General features: G+C 29.5%; 2 protein-coding genes and 1 pseudogene across 2 annotated transcripts; 1 reads left to right on the forward strand and 2 right to left on the reverse strand.

The window, feature by feature from the left end:
* Positions 1-2,825: 2,825 nt before the first annotated feature.
* LOC139883601 (alpha-galactosidase 2-like) lies at positions 2,826-5,937 on the reverse strand. The gene is made up of 14 exons (XM_071867760.1): positions 5,903-5,937; positions 5,746-5,804; positions 5,091-5,147; positions 4,949-4,983; positions 4,728-4,831; positions 4,545-4,620; positions 4,292-4,416; positions 4,111-4,194; positions 3,916-3,980; positions 3,744-3,826; positions 3,542-3,632; positions 3,366-3,415; positions 3,009-3,149; positions 2,826-2,912 (listed from the first exon to the last, which is right to left on the reverse strand). The coding sequence occupies exons 1-14, from the start codon at positions 5,935-5,937 to the stop codon at positions 2,826-2,828; spliced, it is 1,092 nt and encodes a 363-aa protein (XP_071723861.1).
* A 4,361-nt stretch (positions 5,938-10,298) lies between these two features.
* Positions 10,299-10,964, forward strand: LOC139883603 (nudix hydrolase 1-like). Its single transcript, XM_071867761.1, is given in 3 exon segments — positions 10,299-10,449; positions 10,644-10,741; positions 10,743-10,964. Coding segments are annotated over 3 exon segments (471 nt in total).
* Positions 10,965-11,543: 579 nt separating this feature from the next.
* LOC139883602 (pyruvate kinase, cytosolic isozyme-like) lies at positions 11,544-13,548 on the reverse strand (annotated as a pseudogene).
* Between the last annotated feature and the right edge of the window lie 981 nt (positions 13,549-14,529).

The following is a 14,529-nucleotide window of genomic DNA, read 5'->3' on the forward strand; positions in this document are numbered from 1 at the left end:
CGTAACCGTCGGCCTCACCGCGGGCCCATCATCGTTACCATGTCTTTTGGTTTAGGTTAGCACAAAGCCAACCTCAGCCTCACCGTCGGTCTGTCCTCATCACCAATGTCTCTCTAGAAATTACAAGAACCCAAAACTAGATAGTTTCTCTATATACTCGATCTACGACCGTAACCTACACGTGTGCTAGTAGGAAGTATTTCTACTTTCATTCGATAAATAGTCTCAAAATCCGAACTCAAAATCATAATCAAAATCGATTTTCAAGAATTATATGAAAATCATTTACACCAATAAACTCGAACTTATTTTCACGAATTAATTCTCGATCATTTCTCAAACTATTTAAAAGTCGATTTTCATTAATTAATATGACTTGTTTCGACAATCAAATCAATACGCAATGATTAATTTCTACAACTAAGTTTCTCAACATATTTATCAAGCACATTTAATATATATATATATATATCACATATATACGGTTTATTAGAAAAACCGTTATTTTAGTATATCGTGTATCGGGTACTTACCTTTTCTACGACAAAAATCTTTTCCCGAAGACTCCCCCATTTACACGCTCAAACTCAATTTATATAACCTATTTAAGGACCAAGACTATTAATTGATGATTTCTAAGATGATGCATGATGTCCTACATGCCAATTTTTACCAATATGCATAATACATTATATGCACATAATTAATTTTCTAAAACCACGTTCCAAAATAATTTCCCAATATAACCATCACATAACATTTCCAGTATGACATATCATCATCAACATAACAATAATATATTCACATACTTCTCAACAAACAGTCAAAAACTAATTTTCAATATATATCCAATAATTTATGTTTTATCATTTAAATCATCTTATATAATTTATATTACATTTTCCAATATAGAATCTCATTAGCTCCACATACTAATACCTAAAAATTTATAACTTGAGCTACATAAATTGTACTGACAATCTATTTGAACCAAAATGAAATAGACTCGAATAACATTATATACATATAGAATACAGATAGAAAATTCTACATTATCATCATCCGGAACACAAAACAGGACATTATTATTTCAATTATTAAAATTAAAATAGCTCTTATAAATTACTTCTTATGGATTTTACTGACTAATCAACTCAATTATTTGTATAACAGCAAGTGAATACAGTTTATACTCCATGAGTAATAATATACTCTTTGCACCATGAGATATCAAGAAAAATTCATAAACAACTTCCATATCTAAGTACCTTTTCATTACAGAAATATACATTTATCAGTATCATTTTAATTATTTGATTTTTAATCTATTCAAAAATTCTAGAAGTAAAAGAAATCAATCAACCTATTGAAATTTTTACGCCTATTAATTAGAACATGACAAGATGTAAAAATTTTATCCAGATTTATAAAAGTGGTTTAACATCCAAGATAACTCTAAAGACCAACCATTGAGCTCCTCTTCATTTCCCTCTTCTCTCACGCCATTTCCTTCCCTCTCTGTATTTCTATCTTTTTTTTTCTTTAATTTCGTTTTGTCTGGCGGTGAGCAGATAAGAACAAAAAGTTTATTTTATTCACTAACTCACCCTCAATCTATTTTGGGATTATTACATAGATCCTACCTGAACTAAGTAAAGTTTTTGAAGTTGCTACCTGAACTATCATTTTTTACATTTACAAGTTTCCTACATTTACAAGTTTCCTACATGTCATATAATTTCCGTTCAAGATAGATAACGACTGTCATGTGCATTCTAGGTGGAATTTATTTTTCTAAACAATTTTTTAAAAGAAAAAAAATACAAAAGTTTTGTATTACACCTTCTCCAAGTCGGCACTTGGCATTAATTTGATCTCCTTCTCCTTTTGTTATGAACTGAGGTCAGATGTGGGTGTCTCAGTCTCCGTTTGGAGTGTTGACCAGATTTTTACAATCCGAAAAAACAATCCTTCAACAAAAGATAAAGGCTCAGTTGGATTTTTCAATTCTTGTATGTAGTAAATAAAGATTGGATTAGTAAATAAGGTCATTCTATTTTTTGCGGATGAAAGAAACAATAACAAAAGGAGAAGAAAGATATCAAATGGTGAATTAGAGAAGATGATAGAAACGGTGTGTTTTGTACATCTTAAACAACATTTATTGTTTTAAAAAAAAATATTCCACCTAAAATACACATGGCAACATTCATTAAAGAAAAGAGTACACATGGCAGGTGTTATGAAACATAACGGGAGTTATATGACACTTAGGAGCATTGTAACGGCAGGTAGCAACAATGGTGACAGAATTATAGTTCAGGTAGAAAAACGTAAACAATGATAGTTCGGGTGGGAACTTGAAAACTTTGACATAGTTCATAGGATCTATGTAATAATCCCATCTATTTTTATTAATCAGTCCGTCCTTAATATTTATATCTTTTTTTTTTACACAACCCATAATTGGAGTGTAACAACAACAAACTCTAAAAAAAGAAAAAAAAAATAAAGGATCAATAATGTCAATGTCCGAATCAAAAGTCGAAAATAGTTGCAATAACCAGTACAGACGATAGACTTAGAGTAACCACTCATTATACAATTAAAACTCCAAAATCAGAGGGAAAATGAAATAAAACCAAAATAGAGAAATTGACAATGAATTGAATCAATTGTTGAAATGTTGCCACTACCATTGTCCGCGGACTTAGAGCAAACAAGATTTTCACGTCTAGTTTCGATATAAAAATCAATATTCGACCAAGATTTTACACCGTTCGATCAAGATTTCGATGGACGGAACGATCTTACATAGTTACATCTTAATGTGGAGTCAGGACATACATTTTACAAGCATGAGAGTCCACTTGAGCTGAAAATTGACCTTGTACTTCCGATTGAGTCGAATGCTGCCACGTTCCAAGAGTTCGAATCCATTAGTATATAAAATGAAACCAAACAATATAATAATGTCAGGTTTAATTTATTCATGAATAAGGAACTACCAGCCATAAGTCTCGGACATCAACAATAGTCGATGAGTTAAAGCCTATATCTGTCCAATATGTTGTGATATTGGAATTTGATGATCCTCTGTTCAACAATAGCAATGCCACTCGATTATAGGATAGGGGACCTGCCCAAACCTACAAGACGCAAAATCAGAAATAGTATAAAAATGAAGTGAAATGTCATTTTAGAGTAAGTTTACGCAATTAGAGTGGATATTTAAGACGAGACGAGAGATGATAAGATGAAACAAGACACAATATGATATAAAAATTATTATATCCTTATTATCTTGTCTTCTCTCGTGTCAACTCGTCCAGTCACTGTATCAAACATATATATAAAGCATTAACCTCATCATCTCCATCTTTCTTGACTTTCTTGCCTTGAACTCCAAGCTTATCTATTCAATTACATATATATATATATATATATATATATCAAAAAGAAAAGGGGCTTCCATTAAGAAACTTTGAGCATACAATGATACAAGTCCCTCTCTATTTTAGAGTTAGCAATATGTCCTCACCTTGATTTACGGCAATAACCTCCTTGTTGCTAAGTAATTCGAATGTCACGTCATTCATTGATCTGAGATCACAACCAATCAACAACGGAGCCTGAAAATTCACAAAATCCGGTAAGCATTCGATTGCCAGCTGCCATTGTTATACATTGATGGAGGAGTTATATATATTAATTAATGTGAGAGATGATTTTTTCCTCATCACCTTAACTAATGCCCATATGCTAAAATGAGACCTGTATTCCTCTGTTGTCATGCCTCCATTTCCAATCTCAAGCATGTCGGGATCTAAATATATATGTATCCACAATGAAAATTTCCTTAATATCGAAAAGAAATTACAAAAGCTTTATTATTATAAATGAATCCTTATTTACCATTCCAACCGCCAGGTCCAGCATAAGATGCCCATTTGTCATTCTCATCTGCTATTGATGTCATGCTAATTACGTAATTTAAGCAAACAGAAAGCTCATAAGTTCATAACATAATACTACATAATCAAATGTGTCAATAATGTATATACATTAATACATCATCAGGATTAATTTGACATTTATATATTTACTTACCTATGCCAATTATCTTCAATATCTCCTGTAGTTCTCCAACTGTTACCTATACTCGGTGCCCAAGTTGCTGGATCTTCATGTCCCCTATTTAAATTTAAAATTAATTAAATAAATTTAGTTTCCAAATTGAATGCATTGGGAAAATTAATTGATGTCTTCGGAGAAAATTAGGCTTAATTACCATTCGCACAAAGAGAAGAAAATGGTTCTTCCAGAATTGAGCAAAGCTTTACTCATTTTAGGGTATCTTTCTTTAGGGCTTGTACCAGTATTTGCGCAATTGTCATATTTCAAGTAATCAACGCCCTAATTATTATGTTTATTAATTAGTATACTATAAGATCGAAATTAAGTAATTAGCTTATGAAAAAAGAAGAGAAATTAATATACTTATGATGTATTGGAAACTACTGCTAATTAATTAAATTATTTACCCATGAAGCGAATGTTTTTGCATCTTGTTCCTCATGGTCAAGTGAGCCAGGCATTCTATTACTACATGTTAAAGTCCTAAACCAGCATCATTAAAATAATAAAACCCTGTTAACTTGTTGTGATTATGAAAATAAATCGAAATAAACATGTGTGAAAGAGTATTTAAATTAATTAATTAATACCCTGCATCTGAGTAAATACCAAGCTTAAGTCCTTTGCTGTGAACATAATCTGCCAAATCCTTAATCCCTGAAGGAAATGTTGAAGCTTTAGGAGCCAAATTCCCCTGTTTTTAAGAAAAAATAAAATAAAAAAAAAAAACCTACTTACATAAACATGTTGTATTTATTTTATTCTTATGTGAATTACTGTAGTAATTTTATTTGAATTCTAGTAATAGTACCTGAGAATCTCGGTTGAGTTCGCCCCAACAATCATCTGGTAAACAGGAAAAAAATATGATTTTATATGTAATTCAGCTGATACAAAATATTGTAAAACTAAATTGCTGTACTAGATTGATATACTAGATAGAAATGTGAAACCTAAATTGATATACTGATATCCTAATGTAGCAAGCCCAGTCGACACCATTGCATCGGCTGCAAAAGCAAAAATAAATGTAAATATGTTGAAAATAAATGGAAATAAAATTAAAATCTCCTATTATTTATTATTCCAAAATCATAAATATTTATATAAATAAAATAATTATTAAAATTAATACTTTTTCAGGTTCACTTCAAGTGTTTCGTAATGAAATTTGTTTTGATCCATTTTAAGTGTTTTTTTATGAAATTCATAAATGTTTGAGTTTTTTTTCAGTCTTATTCTTATATTTATTTCAATAAATATTTTATTTTAAATAAATATTTATAAATTTTGAATAATAAATAATGTCTGTAGTATCTTTTTATGAAATCCATGAATGTTTGAGTTTTTTCTTTTTCAGTCTTATTTTTATATTTATTTGAATAAATATTCTATTTTAAATATAAATTTATGAATTTTGAATAATAAATAATAAATAATGTACAGATATGTAATCTTTTTATCATTAATTATTTTTTTAAGATTCTCAACTTTCATTACGAGACAGTTAAAATGAACTCAAAAAATATAAAAATAATTTAAATATACATACATTTCATAAAACTGCATTTGGAATACAACCAAAAAAACGCGACAACTTGAAAGTACCTGTGTCCTTAATCAAGGTCTCGTTGATGTCGCATTGAAAATGGTTCCAACTGTTCCATCTATTTAATTTCAACATGTAAAATGAGCAAATTTATTAAGGATATATAGAAAAACTGAAGGACATTATTTATATATATTTATATGATTTATAGATTACCCCATCTGGGGAGTGAGAGCGAGGCCATTATTCATGAGATGTCTCCTTGAGGAGGAAGAAGGTTCTGATAATTTTCTTAGAGCAATATTTATACGATTGCCTCTCGAACCTTCCACTAATCCGCACAACAGCAAAACCAAGCCAGAGTAGAGAAGCATCTTCAAGAAAACCATAATTGTGCAGCTAATAATAATTAAGACGACTTCAAATTTCTGGATTTTATTAGATTTCAGTCTGTGTATATACTTATATAGGAAATGAGAATGTGGGTGGGTGGGTGCATGCTACTCTGTGTTTATGAATGATTGACAGACAATCTATATCTATACAACTAGTTGGCTGTCGAATGAAGAATTATACACAAAATGACATGATTTCTGGGTCATTTTAATGATGTTTTCGAGATGGCATGACACGGAAAAATGATGTTTCTTGGCTGGCCCACCATTTGTTTTTGTACTAATTATGAACCTTGCTTAATTTGTCTTTTTCTTTCCAAAACTGGGTGCTCCTTTTACTTGAGTTTTCATGGCTGTTTACAATTCCTTTCGAGAGAATGGTGATGCTCGTGTCGTGTCATGTTAAGGCTTCCCCCACGAAATTTAATTATAAAACAGACTTTAATTAATGACAATCATGCATGTAATCAAGTTTCTGAAAATGTCCATATGACCAAAAAAGGTCCGTGCCGGAATCGATTACTCACGATACTAAATAAAATTCAATTATTATTAATGAAGCTCAATTATTATTAACAAATCAGTGAACGAAAAGTTTGTATCTTTAAAAATTAATAATTTTAATATTATATATATAATTATAAAATAATTATTTATATTAAATATTATTCAATATATATCAAATATTATATAAAATGTAATTATTTTAACTCTATATCAATTATAATATTTTGATTTGATTTCAAAATCTACAATCCTAAAAGTAAAAATTTAATTTGTTTTCAAAATAATAAAGATAGCAAAAAATAAAAATTATATATCAAGATTTAATTTTATAATAAAATTTATAATTGCATCTAATCAATTTACTTGTTCTTATTATTTGAAAGATAAGATATGCACATTTTAATTAAAAATACGAAAAAAAAATACATCGAATATTTATTAGGAATAATAGTTTAATAAAAAAATAATATATATTATATTTTGATTATGAATAATTTTTTTAATAATATGCACGTTTGAATAGGAAAAAAGAAGATATGCCCCTTATAATTTTATTAAGAATAATTTTTTTAAATAATAAATAGGAAATTGATTGAGAATAAAATTATTATATTAGGAAAAAGTAATTGGTAGAATTTTATTAGGAATCATTATATTTTTATTGTGTTTTGATTTTTTAATTAAAATAGGAAAAAAATATCATCAACTTAAAATTATAACTTGAAACCTAATCAAACTCAAAGTTTTAAAATATATGTGTCAAATTATTATTCATCAATAAAATGTCATCTGTCAAATTTTGATTAGACAATAAAATTTGCAATTGAGTTTGTAATTGGAACAATTTAAAATTGAAAAAGTCTTTATATTGTCTATACAAGTCAGTGTGTCCGTCCGTTACATGGAAAACTCGTATCTTTAAAAATTAATAATTTAAATATATCATATAAAAAATTATATAATAATTATTTGCATTAAATAATATTTAATCTATGTCAAATATTATATAAAATATAATTATTTTAACTCTATATCAATTATAATAATTTTAATTTTATTTCAAAATCCATAATTATAAAATTAAAAATTTATTTTGTTTTCAAAATAATAAACATAGCAAAAAGTAAAAGTTACATATCAAAATTTGATTTTAAAATTTATATAGTTGCATTTAATCGATTTAATTTTTTCTATTTTTTAGAAAATAAGATATGTCATTTTAATTAAGAATAGGAAAAAAATATAACGAATTTTTATTAGAAATAATAGTTTAATAAAAAATTAGAAAAAAAATATATAGCATCCTTTGATTAAGAATAATTTTTAATAATATGTCCGTTTGAATAGCAATAAAGATGATATGTCCGTTTTAATTAGAAATAAAGAAAAATGACCATAATAAATTTAAATTAGGAAAAATTATTAATTTTTTGAAAAATAAGATATATCCGTTTTAATTAAGAATAAGAAAAAAATATAGTAGATTTTTATTAGGAAAAATAGTTAATAAAAAAATTAGAAAAATAATATAAATTATAATTTGATTAGGAATAATTTTTTTAATAATATGTCCGTTTGAATAGAAAAAACAAGACATATAAGTTTTAATTATGAATAGTAAAAATGAATATAACAAATTTTAATTAGGAATATTATTTAATAAGAAAATCAAAAATATATATAGTACATTATAATTTTATTGAGAATAATTTTTTAAATAATAGATAAGAAGTTGATTAGGAATAAATTATTATATTAGAAAAAAAATTGGTAAAATTTTATTAAAAATTGTTATATTTTTATTGTGTTTGATATCCTAATTAGAATAAAAAAATAATAATATCATTGACTTAAAATTATAATTTGAAACTTAAATAAATTCAAAATTCTAAAATACATGTGTCAAATTACTATTGATCAATAAAATGTCTTGTGTCGAATTTTGATTTGACAATAAGATTTGCAATGACAGTTTGTAATTGAAACAAATTTAAAATTGAAAAAATTTTGCTATTGTCTATAACAAGTCAGTGAGCCCGTCCATTGGAGGCAAGTTTGTGCTTTTAAAAGTTAATAATTTAAATATATCATATGAAGAATTATATAATAATTATTCGTATTAAATATTATTAAATATATGTCAAATATTATATGAAAAGTAATTATTTTGAATTTATATCAATTATAATTATTTTAATTTTATTTTAAAATCTACCATCTTAAAATTAAAAATTTATTTTGTTTTCAAAAATAATAAACATAACAAAAACTAAAAGTTGCATATCAAATTTTGATTTCATAATAAAATTTATGATTACATCTAATCAATTTAGTTGTTTTTATTGCCTGAAAATTAAGATATGTCCATTATAATTAAGAAGAAAAAAATATAGATGTTTATTAAAAATAGTAGTTTAATAAAAAAATTAGAAAAAAATAATATACATTATATTTTGATTAAAAAAATATTTTTAATAATATGTCCGTTTTTGAATAGGAAAAAAGAAGATGTACCTTTTTAATTAAGAATAAGAAAAAAATAAAATAAATTTAATTAGGAAAAACTATTAATGGTTTGAAAAATAAGATATGTCCATTTTAATTAAGAAGAAGAAAAAGATATAACGGATGTTTATTAGGAATAATAGTTTAATAAAAAAAATTGAAAGAATAATATATATATTAATTTGATTAGGAATAATTTTTGTAATTGTATGTCCATTTGAATAGGAAAAAAAAAGATATGCTTGTTTTAATTAGGAATATAAAAAAATAATATAATGAATTTTTCTTAGGAAAAAAATTTTTAATAAGAAAATTAGAAGAAACAAAATATAGTGTATTATAATTTTATTAAGAATAATTTTTTAAATAATAGATAGGACATTGATTGGGAATAAAATTATTATATTAGAAAAAAATAATTGGTAGAATTTTATTAGGAATCATTATGTTATTAATGTGCTTTGATTTTCTTAATTAGAATAGGAAAAAAAAATATCATTGATTTAAAATTATAACTTAAAACTTAATTAAATTCAAAATTCTAAAATATATGTATCAAATCACTATTCGTTAATAAAAAGTCATGTATTAGATGTTGATTTGACAATAAAATTTATAATTGAATTTGTATTTGGAACATATTTAAAATTAAAAATCTCACTATTATATATAAGATAAAATAGAATAAGATGAGATGAGATGAGATTAATTCTATCTTATGTTCAATTATGTATCAGCAGTTACTAATCTAACATGAATGTACATTGTCTCATGTGTATATACATCCTCTATAGAATTCATTTACACAATAATTGCATTCTTTTGAAATGGAAGAATTGATGTAGTTGGGATATAACATTAAAAAAAAAAAAAATGGTCTTGAGAATGCAAAAACTTATTGCTTTGAACAGTGTATTATTATACCTTTACTTTGGAAATCAATTGTTAGGCAAAGAAAATTTAAATCCAAAAACTAGTCCAAGCCAAAAAGGCCGGACTTGCAGCCTAAGCAGCGATGGACAGACAATTAAATGAAAGCCCCATATAAATATTACGTGGCAGTCTCTAATTGGATAATAAAAGTCAACGGAATACCATTTGGCGGGTAATAAATTAAAGTGGAGGAGCTACAGAGCTGTCGATTCATATTCCCTTTAGTACTAGTACTACATAGTACTTACTTTCGTGGAGCTCTTGATTACTGTATGAGAGAAAAGAAATGGGAAAACAGCGTCGTTCCAAAAGTGGCGGTGGTTGTGTTTGTATTGAAGGGGAAGAAATCTATTTTGTTAGGGAAGCGCCGATCCTCCATCGGCGACTCCACCTTTGCCCTTCCCGGCGGCCACCTCGAGTTTGGTACCACTATTTCTCTGTTAATCATTAGTATAAGCCTGTTCTAATTATGAGTTTGATTTATAAAAAAGGAAAAAAAAAGTGGGATTTTTAACCATGAAAAATGTCAAATTTTTGAGATAATTACTATTCAAGGGAAGGATTGAGATTTTTTAAACTTAATCTACATGATATTTTTTTATTTTATTTTTTTGCAGGGGAGAGTTTTGAGGAATGTGGAGCAAGGGAAGTGAAGGAAGAAACTGGAATGGAGATTGACAAAATGGAGTTGTTAACCGTAACCGACAACTTGTTTCTACAAGCAGGCACCTTAGCCATCACATTACGTTACGATATTCCTGCGTGCAGTTACAGCAAATCCTGACCAAGTAATTCCGCCAAATCCTGAGCCAGACAAGTGCTATGGTTGGGACTGGTATGATTGGGATAATCTCCCAACCCCATTGTTTTGGCCATTAGAGAAGATGGTCAATAGTGGATTCAACCCCTTTCCCAGCCGAATGAATGATGATGCTTAGACTACTAATAGGACTTAGATATGGTTAACTCACAATCATTAGTAGAATGATCTATCTATCTATCTAATCTACCTACTCTCAACTTTTTACTATCTGTATCTTCCTGTGTGCGTCTGCTTTGCTCATTTTTGGATCCTAGAATTAGATTCAGGATATTTTCAATCTCCGAGTGTATGGATCCTGTAATATTGTCTTAAGTTTTGCTTAGACAATCTCCGATTCTAACCTTTTGCAACAATGTTTTGTCTTGTTCTTTTAATCTTTGTAACATATGAATGATAGACGTCTCCTAATTTGGATTCCCAAATGGCTGGTAATCAAAGACCAATGCAGTCCAAAAAATAAAAACCTCATCCAGGAATCCTCCTGTTCATTATTATTTTCCTATAACAAAAGGTTCAATTAACGAACAATGCACAATCACATTAGCTTACATAAGTAGTAATAATAATACACTGCGTCCACATTACAGAATCAGAACTGAATGACACAGTACCTCGTGACAGTAGTTTAAAGCACATTGTTTAAGACAACATCTTGAAAAGTATCCTCTGTGATTTTGCAAATCCCTGAGTTAGATCATTTCACAAGACAGATTTTGATGACAGAGGCAGCTCCGATACGATGAAGTGCCACAATAGCATCCCCAGGTTTGCAAAGTCCCTTTCCAGTTGCCGATTTCAGAGCAGCTTCCAGAATCACTTCCGTAGATTCTGCATCGGTGGCTTTAGCCGATCCCTCGGCCAGAATCGGAATCAATCCTCTGTATATCAGACTGTGCCTCGCTGGAGTCTCGTCGCTGCAAGTCCAATCAAAATTGTCCGTCGACATAATCGGGACAACCACGGAAAGGATCGGAACAGCTGGTCTGTACTTAGCAACTAGCTTGGCTGTGGTCCCACCACGCGTCAGGACGACGATGAGCTTCGCCTTGGCCTTGTTTGCAGTTCGTACAGCTGAGGATGCGAGGGACTCCAATGGACTCATAGGAAGGGGAGTTGATCTTATCATCTCCTTGAAAATGGCGCTATAGTCAAGGGATGATTCAGCCTCAATGCAAATCCGAGACATGATCTTCACGGCAAGTTCAGGGTAGGCTCCGGCTGCACTCTCGCCACTAAGCATGACACAGTCACTGCCGTCGAGGACGGCGTTCGCAACATCGGTCGCTTCGGCACGAGTCGGTCGTGGGAGATTTGATCATGGACTCGAGCATCTGAGTGGCAGTCACCACTGGCTTGCCGGCGAGATTGCACTTGTAGATCATCATCTTTTGTGCCAAGAAAATCTTCTCGACTGGAATCTCCATTCCTAGATCACCACGGGCAACCATGTACGAGTCTGTCTCACGCAATATCTCGTCGAAGTTGATAACTCCTTCCTGGTTCTCAATCTTGAAAATCACAGCAGTCATATAAATCCTCAATCCATCATTAATGAACCTAGAACAATGTTTATTAACAAATGTATGTAAACAAATGAGGGTTGTCAAACGTATTTCAAGTTGGTGACTCCGAGATTAAGCCATTCTAGAAAGGTTTCACTAACTGACCAAATGAACCATTTTCATTCTACAGGATATTGCAGTTTATGAAAGTAGTACTTAACGTTTGAAGCTGGAGAACTAGACAATAAAAGAGACAAACAATTGACATACCTTTGACATCAACTGAATGTTCTTGGCATGTGGACCAAGGATCTTCCGAACATGAACAAGATCAGAGCCCTTGCGAACAAATGAAAGGGCAATCATATCGATATTATTGGGAATACCCCAATTCAAAATATCTTCTTTATCCTTTTCTGTAAGTGTGGGAAGATCCACAACAACACCAGGAAAGATTTGTATTCTTCCTCTCACCTAAAGTCGCAGTGTTCTCACACCGACATCTCACAGTTCCCGCCGCCGGATCACAAGACAAGACAGTGAGGGAAATGGTTCCATCAGCACATAGAATTGTATTTCCAGGCTTCACGTCAACTGGTAGCTTCTTGTAACTCATAGAGATCATCTTCTCATCTCCTTTGATTGTATAATCAGTAGTTATGGTAACCTCTTGGCCTTCCTTAAGTTGAATAGGTTTTCCATCCTTCAAAAAACCAGTTCGAATCTCTGGTCCCTGAAACACAAAGGGGATCAAATTAAGAAAACTTTAAGTAACAAATTACCTAGCCTAAGATATAAATCGATCTACCAAACCTTAATCATCCAACTATATACGAAATTCATCATTTAGTATACTTACTAATAACAGAAACATCATTTGACCAGCACACACAAAACAAAATAGCATGATATAATTGACAGACAAGATAAGAAAGACAAAAACCTTTCAAGCATGACAGCACAGAGGATCTGAGTATTTTGCATAGCAATCTTGAGATTTTCCAAAGTCTCTTGATGATATTCATGGGTTCCATGAGAGAAATTGAATCGGGCAACATTCATACCAGCTTTAAGGAGCTTTTCAAGCATGGGGACTGATCTTGAAGCAGGACCAAGTGTACAAACGATCTTTGTTTTTGGGACACGACCATCATCTGGCTGCTCTTTCAAGATACCCTCTATCTCAATATTAGCCATTTTCAATCAACCAAGCTGCAATCAATCACCAACTAAAAATCAGAACATTATTTTTATTTTTATTTTGAAGTCAAAAAAAATCAGAACTTTATACTAAAAATCGATGATAATAAGTAAAATTTCCAAACTTTGAATCAAATTAAAGCATAGATCCAAGTGGGATATTCCCAAATCTGAAGATATTAAACTCACTTTGAGAACTTTTATCAACTACCTTCTGGTCAAGTTCAGTCCACAAGAGCTACTAACTATTTCAAGAGCTACTACTTGTAATAAAATGGCGTGGAATAAAGTAATGCCTTTGTATAATGAAAAGAAAAGATGCGATTTCAGCTTTGGTCACCATAAAGAAACACAAAATGGAATATTATTATGGTAGGGAGAATGGACGGCTGAGATTTAAGTATATGGGATGTCATGACAGCTGGACGCTGATGATGAGGCCAATAATGGGTTTGAGAATTATTATGTAAACAGCAATGTTTTTCATTTCATTACATAAAAATAATAATATTCAAGTTAAATACTGTAAAACATTAATCCTCTAAAAAGAAAAGAAAAAAAAAAAAAAAAAGTTAAATAAAACATCTTTAATTTACCACCACTGGTATTACTAAATTTCTTAATCTTGTTTTAATTGGGTTCATAACATTCTTAATCTTTGAGAGTCATGTGGCTACTAATATGTGGTGTGGCAGTATTATAAACTTACAGTTTGACATAAAATGCATGTCTAACAATAATGTAGGTTTTCTTTAAGGAAAATAAATGATAAACCAATAATGTAGGTTTATGAATACACCTTTATGGTAGGGGAATTTTGGTTCAATTTTATTCTCTCTCCTATCATCAAAATACATGATGTTTTCAATTTTTAAATTCATTTTTTAGTTTATATATCTAATTTATTTATAATATATAGATATATTAATTGATGAATAAATCTAATCATTAAAAATATGATGTATTTTGAGATAGTAT

Source organism: Rutidosis leptorrhynchoides, unplaced genomic scaffold, assembly GCF_046630445.1.
Source record: "Rutidosis leptorrhynchoides isolate AG116_Rl617_1_P2 unplaced genomic scaffold, CSIRO_AGI_Rlap_v1 contig427, whole genome shotgun sequence".
In the NCBI taxonomy this organism is placed as follows: domain Eukaryota; kingdom Viridiplantae; phylum Streptophyta; class Magnoliopsida; order Asterales; family Asteraceae; genus Rutidosis; species Rutidosis leptorrhynchoides.

Bases quoted from the DNA above. Each gene is read 5' to 3' on its own strand.
- LOC139883601 (XM_071867760.1), bottom strand. From the start codon at position 5,937: ATGAATAATGGCCTCGCTCTCACTCCCCAGATGGG. The intron at 5,148-5,745 runs GTACTTTCAAGT...TTGCTTTTGCAG, and splicing joins GACCTTGATTAAGGACACAG to CCGATGCAATGGTGTCGACT. The intron at 3,827-3,915 runs GTAAATAAGGAT...ATATATATTTAG, and splicing joins TGGACCTGGCGGTTGGAATG to ATCCCGACATGCTTGAGATT.